Below are 11718 nucleotides of genomic sequence, written 5' to 3' on the forward strand. Positions count from 1 at the left end.
GCATGTCAGAGAAAAAACCAAGCCATGAGGTCGAAGGAATTGTCCGTAGAGCTCCGAGACAGGATTGTGTCGAGGCACAGATCTGGGGAAGGGTACCAAACATGTTTTGCAGCATTGAAGGTCCCCAAGAACACAGTGGCCCCCATCATTCTTAAATAGAAGAAGTTTGGAACCAGCAAGACTCTTCCTAGAGCTGGCCGCCCGGCCAATCTGAGCAATCAGGGTAGAAGGGCCTTGGTCAGGGAGATGACCAAGAACCCAATGGTCACTCTGACAGAGCTCCAGAGTTCCTCTGTGGATATGGGAGAACCTTCCAGAAGGACAACCATCTCTCCAGCACTCCACCAATCAGGCCTTTATTGTAGAGTGGCCAGACGGAAGCCACTCCTCAGTAAAAGGCACATGACAGCCCGCATGGAGTTTGCCAAAGGCACCTAAAGGACTCTCAGACCATGAGAAACAAGATGATCTGGTCTGATGAAACCAAGATTCAACTCTTTGGCCTGAATGCCAAGCGTCACGTCTGGAGGAAACCTGGCAACATCCCTACGGTGAAGCATGGTGGTGGGAGCATCATGCTGTGGGGTGTTTTTCAACGGCAGGGACTGGGAGACTAGTCAGGATCGAGGGAAAGATGAACAGAGCAAAGTACAGAGAGATTCTTGATGAAAACATGCTCCAGAGCGCTCAGGACCTCAGAATGGGGCGAAGGTTCACCTTCCAACAGGACAACGACCCTAAGCACACAGCCAAGACACCGCAGGAGTGGCTTCGGGACAAGTCTCTGAATGTTCTTGAGTGGCCCAGCCAGAGCCCGGATTTGAACCCGATCTAACATCTCTGTAGAGACCTGACAATAGCTGTGCAGCGACGCTCCCCGTCCAACCTGACAAAGCTTGAGAGGATCTGCAGAGATTAATGGGAGAAATTCCCCAAATACCGGTATGCCAAGCTTGTAGCGTCATTCAAAAGAAGACTTGAGCCTTTAATCGCTTCCAAAGGTGCTTCAACAAAGTACTGAGTAAAGGGTCTGAATACTTATGTAAATGTTATATTTCCGTTTTTTGTATTTTATAAATTTGCAAACATTTATTAAAACCTGTTTTTGCTTTGTCATTATGGGGTATTGTGTGTAGATTGATGAGGGGGGGGGGGGACGATTTAATCCATTTTAGAATAAGGCTGTAACTTAACAAAATGTGGAAATAGTCAAGGGGTCTGAATACTTTCCGAATGCACTGTATGCCAGGTAGAGAACATTCAGTCTTATTGTTATTCTGATTACAAATGCTCAAGTTAGTGGTTTGGAAACATATTCAACATGTAGATTGCAGTCTCTCCACAACTCCACATAATGAATTGTCCCTTTAACAGGTAGGAGGAACATGTTTTGCTGCAACTTTCACTTTCACATTTATCTGTCACAGTACAGACATTTGAAGGATGAAATGGCGGACGCTGCATCATTCAGAGACAAAGGTAAGCGCAGTAATACCTCAACAATATATCTGTTGGCCTTATGTTCATCAAATTTGTGTGTCGTAGTAAATATAATTTGTTATAGATTGGTCTGACTAAAATGTTCTGTAAGACCCATTTGGAGCCTGTTTTCAATAAATGCTGTTCCAGGTCAGAGAACAAAAGGACAGAGGAGAACACCTTATCTTCTCACCAGATGGCCTAGGAATGCGATAATAGGACAACACCCCCACCTCCGGCCATAAACCAACAGATACTCCTCACGAGTTCCCTGGACACACACAAAACATTTCATTTGCACGCAGACTCATTCTCCACTCCCCTGTCTACTGGTCAGGTGCCAAGGGCAGAGGACTCTGCCGTGCACCAATGGGGCATCTGCTCTGGACAGAGCAGACCCGCCTCCTACGCCTCGGGAACCAATCAGGGACTAGAAGAAGGACCCCTTCCTTTATGTTACATTGTATAAAGTAATGCTGTAAACTCTGTTTAATCATCCTTCTCAACTGTCTCCATAAGAGGCAATTGATTGGGGTCCATGCATGTAGCTTGAGCAGGTCAAGATCTCTCTGTTTTAATAAACTGCCTTTTTGCATTAAGCAAATTCCTCTCTGTCTATCGTCGATGGTTTGTACTCCCTCTCCTAATTATGTGAAAACCAACACGTGTAAGGTATCATTGATATTGTTGGCATACATTTCTAACTCAATTTTCCAAACTGGCAAAATATTATTTTTTGGGGCTATTGAGCAACTGCTCTTAGTCTAAAATGGCCTACAACACTGCTGTATCTTTGGAAAATCATTTACCGGAAATATCTGAAACAAGGGGTTCTGGAGAAGGCCTTCACTAGGCAGGCATCATATTATTGTTTTCCAGCTTATTAATAAAAATGTAATACCTGAACGCTAATAATCTAAATAATGTCACGGGTCTGTGTCAGAACTGATATGGTTGTCTCGGGTACTGTAGGTATAATTTTAACTGACTTGTCCGGAACCGCCCATACAGATCCGAACGCGACTGCTGCAGTAGAGAGAGAGAGAGAGAGAGAAAGTTAGGAGATATCTAATCAATGGAAGAAGGAATTAAAATGACGAATGTCGGTAAGGCAGCCCCCTCACCTCTCTGATTCAAAGCCGTTGGGTTAAAATGTGGAAGACACATTTCGGTTGAACGCATTCAGTCGTGCAATTCATTGTGTCAGTAGATCACAGTACGGACTAAGACAGTACAGTATGAAGATATGCTAAAACTCCTTCTCCAATAGAAATCCCTGCTCACACTCACAAGTGATGTCATGGCGACGTTGGCAAGCTAAGCTCATGCGCAGAAACAAGTCATTGGGGCTAAAGGTTGTCTGCGCATGTGCAGGCCGTCAACTCAAAGGCACTCCTTCAATATAAAGTAGTTTTTCACAAAAATAAAAACGTGACAGTTTGTCACTTTCACGAAGTTGGAGTAATAACATGTTAAAATACTTAAGACATCGGCTCGAATCTACGTTGTGCCTTTAGATTTCGAGAAAATGAACAACTAAGGAATCATTTTCACTTCTCACATTGACTTCTTAAACCCCAAACCCCGGCTTGTTCTACTTAGTCTGCTTCGCAAGCGTTCCCCGAAGTCTCGCAATGTTGCATGTCTGGGTTTAGAAACTCTGTGGTACGGCCCCTCCCCTGCCTGCTAGAGCGGCAGCTCTCTCCCTTTTCTCGCTTTAACAGCTACGGTTAATAAAGTGAATATCCACATGCGAATAATAAAATAATATGCTGGACTTAATATATTATTGTTTGTGAAACACTAAAAGGTGACTATATGATACGTAAAAATACATAATGTTGAAAATCCTCAAAAAGCTAATGCAAATAGTTGCCTCAATGTTTTTAAGTGGAACTAGCACAATATTTTTTACAGTGTAATGTGGCTCATATAGCGAGGATCGCTACACTATCTAGCAAGGTAGCTAGCTACATAGCTAACTTTAGCATCCACCTCCATCCTATTAGAATTTCTCTTCAGAATCGTAGTACAAAAGCACTTTTCACCAGGAATGATGTTTTATATACTAAATGTATGGGCTGACCAGTGGAAAAACTGCTCTTGTCATCTTGAACAGTAGCTAACGTTAGCAGCAGCTGTACAGGAAATGGGTTGGCAGTCTACCTGAATTATATTAATTCACACCTGTCAATCCTGTGCCTTCAAAGCTTAGAAACCTTGACATATTCATAAAAGCTGTTTAAAACAATTCTTATTATAATTTTTTATCACAATAACGTTGATATGACATTAAATTAGCTTAGCGATACCTACATAGCTACTCAACAAAACATTATTTCAGAAGACAAGAAGTAGCAGGAGTGCTTCAGGTATTCCACAAGAACCACAGCTGCTCTTAGAGAGGAATCAGGGTGTCTGACCTGATGAAGACAATATACATTGGTGTATTTTAATAACGTTTTAGCCCATACATTAAAGGGTTTTTAACTTTCAAACCGTCACGAGTGCCTGGACTCACGAATGCCACTTAGCACCTATTTCTGGTTTAAATTGTTCCTTTTGCTTTTCAAAAAATTATTTCAGTTAGTCTTTAAATCCCTCATTTAATACTGCCCTCGTGCTACACAAATTCAATTCAAGCAACAATCAACATGAAGGACTTTACAAAATACTGATGCTTGTGTTAATTTGATGTGTTTTCAGTCTCGAATCCAGGGGCCCAGAGACCCAACAGTGTGGAGATATTGCCCCCTGCGAGTGAGTGATCAATAAAATATCAACCAGATTTTTTTCAACTGATTTTTGATTTCTCTGTCTAGATTGAAGAGTCGTGCATTTATTCTGTTCTGTTGTAATATGGTGCATAATGTTCATGGTGTAATACTGAAAGAAAAGCAAACAGAAATGTTAGTGTCAACATTTCAACAATGTTTTACAGCGAACATTTTAAACAAGGTTGTGGTGGTGTTTATTTTAGTGTCTGAAAGTGCTACAGAGCTAAGGATTGTGCTGCTCGGCAAGAATGGCTCTGAGAAGAGTGCTGTTGGAAACTTCATCCTGGAAAGAGGGGCATTTGACCCCAACTATGTACAAAACCACTGTGAGAGAGCCAGGGGTCACGTGGAGGGAAGACACATAGCTGTGATCAACACTCCAGACCTGTTAGACCCTCACATCTCACATGACAAACTCTCAGAGGAACTGCGTTGGTGTGTCACTCTGTCTGACCCAGGACCTCATGTGTTCCTGTTGGTCCTGCAGCCTGAGGAGTTCACACAACAAGAGGGAGACAGAATCAGGAAAATTCTACACACCCTCAGTGACCGGTCCTTTAACTACTCAATGGTACTGACAACTCATGAAGAAAAGAGGGGACACATGCATGATGATCACCCTCTGAATCAGATGGTCAGCGCCTGTAGAGGGAGGCAGCACCTCAGTGACCGCTCTCAACTTATGGCAGATGTTGACAAGATTGTAAAGGAGAATGGAGGAGGCTATCTCACCTGTGATGTATCTGAAGATACTACAAGTGGCATGGTACAAGGGAAAGAGGAAATCCACAGGAGGAAAACTGATTGGAGCCTCAAATATTCCTCTGAGGAAGAACTTGGAAAGGATGTTTTGGAACAAGGTGAATCAGCACAATTTTGCAATTTGCAGAAGGTTAAAGAAGTTGGTAAGTACACAGCACACTGACAAAAGTTATAGTAATATGAGCATTGAATATAAGTTGACAGTATTAAAGGGATAGTTCCCCAACTTAACAATATTATATATTGGTTTCCTTACCCTCTAAGCACTCTTTGGACAAGGTAAGACGGCAACCCATGCTTTGGTTTTGTTTACCTGGCCACTGTCTCCAGATGCTAACTTTTTAGCATCTGTGGCACAAATCCAATGCCAGTCAACATCCCTAATATTAGTATTTCTTGGCGCTCAATGTCAAAATCATCTAAGTCTCTTGTGGACAGATCTAGGAAAACATCACTTGGACTGTAGAATCTGTCAGGAAGGATAGGGAGCAGCAGGAGTTCCAGTGTTTGGGTTTCTCGTCATTTATTTGAACAAATCACGACTTTGCAGGTGTTAGCATCTTTCGAATTTCGGAAGGGGAGGGGACATTCGGCCGTTATTTGCAAAGAGAGAAGGTGGAGCTCCATGTTCCGGTTTCGCTTCTCGTTCTAGCATCTCTTAATCCCTTCTCTTAACACGTATGGACACAGAACTGAATCAAGCAGCTGACCAATTACGTAAGACTTCTGGGATAACTGAGATTAAAATCATTTTAAAGTAACTTAATTGAACTACAATCAATTTCAGACCCTTTAGGATGATTTGGACTTGAAACGTGAAAAATGCTAATATTGGAGATATTGAACTATAGCATTAGTAATGTCAACTTATATTCAATCCTCATAGTAAGGATGACTGTTTTTTCGTTTCATCGTGCTTGGTTGAAAGGGACTGCAAAGATAAAGTCACTGGTATTGATTGTCAACACTTTTTCAGGTTTGGCGTTGCTTGAGGAAGCAAAATGTGGTGGGTAAAATTCAGTATGTCTCATTTACACTATAATAATAATAAATAATATGCCATTTAGCAGACGCTTTTATCCAAAGCGACTTACAGTCATGCGTGCATACATTTTTGTGTATGGGTGGTCCCGGGGATCGAACCCACTACCCTGGCGTTACAAGCGCCGTGCTCTACCAGCTGAGCTACAGAGGACCACATGTGTTACAACGTCTGTATTAAAGTGGGATTGTCACGGTTTCGGCCGAGGCTGCCTCTCTTCCTTGTTCGGGCAGGCTTCGGCGTTCGTTGTCTCCGGAATACTAGCTGCCACCGTTGTATGTTTCATGTTCGTTTGCTTTTGTCTGATTGTTTTCACACCTGTTATCATTTAGTGTCATTAGTGTCCTATTTAGTTCTCGTTGTGTTTGTCAGGTGTTGTGTGTTATTGTTTCATGTACTGTCGTAGTTGCTGGTCGTTTGACTATTTCGCTCGGTTGAGCTTTCTACTCCACTGCGCTGGAGCGTATTTACGCACCTGTTTTCGTGCGCCTTTATTTTGGTCGCCTACGTGCGTCGTTCCGCCTTCGGGCGAGTTTTCCTGTTTGCCTTATTGGTAATTTTGACTAAAGTCTTTTGGATTATTGACTTCGGTGTCCTGCGCTTGATTCCACCCATACACCCACCTACAGCCAACCTTGACAGGGATGGCTACGGCTCAGTTACGATTTGTCCAAATTATCATTATTTTTGAAGCTCTGTTTTCAAAATGTCTATCTTGATAGGCAGAATTGACATTTGAAAGTAAATAGATAACCGTTTTCTTATTCACTTGACTAACTATGATGTACTCATCTTGCAGAGCAGGACTTCAAAATGTTTATTTTTATTAATGTAATTAGATTCTGTTTGTAAAATTCAGAACAATTGTGAAAACATTCCCAAGAGGGACATTGGTTCATGGGTCATGTAATTTGTTGTATTAGTAGTACATCGGATTAGCTTAACTGAGGATTTAATACACATGTACTTACTTAATATTAGTGACTATTGCTGACATTTTAATTTGCAGCAGGAGTCAATCCAATTTGAAAATTGATAAACTACAATTTGTTTAAATGCATATCCTTATGTTAATCAATGTTACATGTGTTTTACAGTGTCTTCACTCAGGATTGTGCTTCTGGGGAAGAGTGATGACAAGAAGAATGTAGTGGGTAACATGATCCTAAAGAAACAGGCTTTTAAGTCTAAACAGCAATGTGAGTCAGCCAGGGGGAAGGTGAAAGGCAAGTCTGTAACTGTTGTAAAGACTCCAGACTTCTTTTCTCCACGTCTGACTGTGGAGTCCCTGATGCAGGAGATGGAGAAATGTAAGTCCCTCTCTGCCCCTGGGCCTCATGGGATCCTGCTGGTGTTGAAGCCTGAGGAGTTCACAGAGGAGAACAGAAACACATTGAAGTTCATCCTGAGCACATTTGGTAAAGAGGCCTTCAAGCACTCAATGGTGATCATTACTCACAAGGAAGTTGCAGGAAATCCTCATCTGAGACAAATGGTCATAGAATGTGGAGGAAGGCATCACGAAATTATCAAACAAGGAAGTCACCACAAAGAGTTAACTGAAAAGATCGAAAAGATGGTAGAGGAGAATGAATGGAGATACCTCACCTCCAATGAAGAGACGACACATGATACCATGACACCAAAGGCTCAGAGACTGAACGTGGTGCTGTGTGGCAGAAGAGGAGATGGGAAGACTTCTACAGCCAATGCCATACTGGGTCAGAGAGAGTCCAGTCCAAAGTCCAGCTCCTCCTCAGTGTGTGTGAAGAGAGGAGGAGAGGTGTGTGGTCGGCCGGTCACCCTCATCGAGCTGCCCGCTCTGTATGGAACACATCTCACTCAGGAAGAAGTGATGCGTGAGACTTTCCGCTGTGTCTCTCTCTGTGACTCTGGAGTCCATGCTTTCCTCCTGGTCGTACCTTTGGGTCCACTCACTGATGAAGACAAAGGAGAGTTCGAGACCATCCAGAAGATTCTCAGCTCACGAGTCAATGACTTTGTCATGGTCCTGTTTAGACAGGATTACATTCCAGTTGATAAAACTGCAGTTGACTTTGTGGAACAAAATGCAGACACAAAGCAACTGATCAAGAAATGCGGAGGGCGGTATAAAATCTTTGACGCTTTGAAGATTGAGAACGCCAAGCAGACGCTTGTAGCAGAAATAGTCCAAATGATGGATCAAAACAAGACATGCTACACTCTGTACATGTACATGGAGGCACAGGACTTGAGGCTGGAGGCTAAGCATCAATCAGAACTGGACGAAAAGAACAGAAGAATCAAGGATTTAGAGCAGAAAATCAGCAACATGTCAAAAGGTGAGTTTGTTGAACACAGGGATGAACAAATATTGGGCAGTGATTGGGAAAGCAAGCATTTCACAGTATGAATCTTCTATGTTGATTTCAATATCAGTTCATGCAGTAATTAACATTATTTTATGATCATTTATTGTTTAATTTGTAGGTGCTGAAATGGAGTGCTCCAGCACAGAGTGCGTGAGGGTGGTGCTGATTGGGAAAACTGGGAATGGGAAGAGCGCCTCCGCAAACACTATCCTGGGCAGAAAGGAATTTGAGTCTAAAATCTGCAGGAATTTTACGACAACAGTTTGCAAGAAGGCAGTCGGTAAAGTTGATGGAAGAACAGTTGCTGTGGTGGACACCCCTGGCCTTTTTGACACAACATTGTCTAATAACGATGTTCAGCAAGAGATAGTGAAATGTGTTTCCCTGTCAGCTCCTGGACCCCATGTGTTTATCATAGTATTGAATATCGGGAGAATCACGAAAGAGGAGCTGGACACTTTGGACCTCATAGAGACAACCTTTGGTCCACGGGCAGGAATGTTCTGCTTAGTTCTGTTTACTAGAGGAGATGACTTGGGAAAGAAATCAATTCAAGATTTCATTGGGAAAAGCAAGAATGACAAACTGAAAAAACTAATCAGAGATTGTGGAGGCAGACTCCATGTCTTCAACAACAGAGTTAAAGATGACCGCACACTGGTCACTGAGCTTCTTAAGAAGATTAACGAAATGGTGTCCACGAACAAGGGCCGTTTCTACACCAATGAGATGTTCCAGGAGGCAGAGGCAGCCATTAAACAGAAACAGGAAGAAATACTGAAGGAGAGAGAGATGGAGATTAAGGCTGACATGGAGAAACTGAAGGTCAGCCATGAAACAGCCATGGAAAAGATGAAGTCAAAGTTGGAAGAGGAGAGATTGAAAGTTCAGGAGGAAAGACAGCGGAGAGAAAACATGTTGAGAGAGAGAGAGGAAGCTATTAGAAAAGAGCATGAAGAAAAGGAGAAAGCAGAGAAGGAAAAAAGAAAGTTGAAGGACAAGAAAAAGAAAGAAGATGAAAAGTTGAAAAAAGAAATATGGGACACAGAAAAAGACAAGATGGAAAAAGAGATAAAAACTCAGAAAAAAAGGTTGGAAAACCAACAAAGAGAAAAGGAGAGAGAATATAATATTAGAATGAAACAACAGAGAAAGGAAGAGAAAGACAAAGAAGAATTGGTTAAAAATCAAGAAAGGCAGTTTGCTGAACTGAAAAGGAAACAGGATGAAGAAATGGAAAAGAGAGAGAAAGAAGAGGATGAGAGGAGGAAACATGAAGAGAAAGAAAGACAAGAGTGGCAAAGCAAAATAGAGGAAGCAGAGAAAGGTCAAACAGAACTCCAAGAGGTCATGCGTAGAGAAAAAGAGGAATGGGAGGAACAGTTGAAGAAAGAAAGAGATAGACAACAGGAAGAAGAAAGGCTGAGGAGACAGAAGGAGGTAGAAACTCTTGGAGAACAAGATAAAAAACAGAGGAGATTGAGAGAGGAGTTTGAAAGAGAGAGGGAACAAGAGAGAATAAAGATGAAGGAATTAGAAGATCAGAGAGAAAAAGAGCAGAAAGAAAGAGAAAAAATAGAAAAAGATTTTGAAGAAAAGAGGAGAGAGTTGACAGACAAAATGACAATGCAGAAAGATCAGTGGGAGAGAGAACATAGAGAGGAACAGGAAAGAAGATTTCTAGAGGATGAAAATAGAAAAATGGAGGAAGAGCAAAAAATCAAGAAAATGCAACAAGAAGAGAAAAGAAAGAAAGAGAAGGAAGATGAAGTCAGGAAAGAAAAAGAAGAGAAGAAAATGAAGGAAATGGATGAAGAGTATGAAAGGAAAACAAAAGAAAGTATGGGTAAATATGAAGAAGAGGCCAGAACACAAGCAGAGGAATTAAACTACCTTAGAGAGCTATGTACAAATGACCAAATAAAAAAGTTTGATCAATTTAAAGAAAAGAAGAAACAATTAATAAAAAAGCACAAAGAGGAGTGTGATGAAATAAATGCTCAATATGGTCATGATGAAACAACACTGACTGATAAAATCAAGAAATTGGAGGAAAAGCAGAAAGTAGAGATGAAAAAGTTGTTAAATCCAGACAAATCCACATGTGAAATACTGTGAGAGTCCAATGGCCTGGCTAGGGTGCCACACGATACCATGTATGGGGATGCTATTGTGGTAGATGAGTGACACTCAATAATGGTTGGCAGCTGATGGACAGAAGTAGCTCGGAGAGCATTATATAAACTGAGAGATGTTCTATGGAAGTCATTCAGATGACAAGAGGCACGTACCGCCTGTCACACGAATCCAGTACTGAATTAAATAATGATAAATCAACTCTCCATCTGTGTCCCATATTCTCTTACATCCTGAAGTACTCGATACCAGAGAAACTCGTCATAACAGTTAACAAACAAAATGACAATGCATAAAGATCAGTGGGAGAGAGAACATAGAGAGGAACAGGAAAGAAGATTTCTAGAGGATGAAAATAGAAAAATGGAGGAGGAGCAAAAAATCTAAAACTGGTTACCAACGTAATTAGAGCAGTAAAATATTTTTGGGGTCATACCCGTGGTATATGGTCTGATATACCACGGCTTCCAGCCAATCAGCATTCAGGGCTTAAACCACCCAGTTTCTTATAACTAATGATCATTGTAAGTTAATACCTGAAATGTAAATATATTTTTAAACTGCAGCGATATGAGCAGCAGTTTGAACCAAAGATATTGCGGAGTAAGCGTGATGCAAGAGGCTAGACTCCCACACAGAGCATCTGCAGCTGCGTGCTTGTCCATGATGCTTCACTTCACTCTCCTGTGATGTGATAGCTGCCTGATCTACAGAACTTCAGATACTATTTTGAATAAATGTTCACTGTCCAAGAACTACAGTACATAAAGGGGAATTGTCCAAAACTCCATTTATGGTTTCTAAACCTATTTGTTGGAACTGTTTATTACCCTTGTTCAAAGCCCTTTCCTTTCCTTGGACAGATCAGACTGGCCATGACTCATGAAAGTAAAGATGTTGCTGGATTGTTGATGTCATTTTTTATCAACGTGCCAGGGTGTCATTTTCCGAAAGTCTGAAATTAGTTAACAGTCTCCATTCAAGATCACTGTCAATTTCACTAAATACTAATACCCACAATATACACGTTATAAAGAAGCAGTCCGGGACAGAAAAGTGCTTCATTTTTTAATTACAAAATGATAGACCAGCACATCTACAGAAAACAATGTAATCTTTACATGAAGCGTTAGCAAAGTATATTGAAGGCCTACTAAAGTCAAATAAA

General features: G+C 41.4%; 2 protein-coding genes across 2 annotated transcripts; both read left to right on the forward strand.

Moving 5' to 3' along the window:
* The first annotated feature begins 1448 nt into the window (after nt 1-1448).
* On the forward strand, nt 1449-7829 carry LOC121581659 (GTPase IMAP family member 5-like). Its single transcript, XM_041897145.1, has 5 exons — nt 1449-1479; nt 4186-4239; nt 4460-5116; nt 7158-7478; nt 7741-7829. Exons 1-5 carry the CDS (start codon nt 1449-1451, stop codon nt 7827-7829), a joined length of 1152 nt encoding a protein of 383 aa, XP_041753079.1.
* A 9-nt stretch (nt 7830-7838) lies between these two features.
* Nucleotides 7839-11176, forward strand: LOC121581660 (GTPase IMAP family member 9-like). Its single transcript, XM_045224918.1, has 3 exons — nt 7839-8384; nt 8533-9299; nt 11117-11176. The coding sequence occupies exons 1-3, from the start codon at nt 7916-7918 to the stop codon at nt 11174-11176; spliced, it is 1296 nt and encodes a 431-aa protein (XP_045080853.1). The 5' UTR covers nt 7839-7915.
* Nucleotides 11177-11718: the final 542 nt, after the last annotated feature.

The sequence above is a fragment of the Coregonus clupeaformis genome, chromosome 14, assembly GCF_020615455.1.
Source record: "Coregonus clupeaformis isolate EN_2021a chromosome 14, ASM2061545v1, whole genome shotgun sequence".
Lineage (NCBI taxonomy): Eukaryota > Metazoa > Chordata > Actinopteri > Salmoniformes > Salmonidae > Coregonus > Coregonus clupeaformis.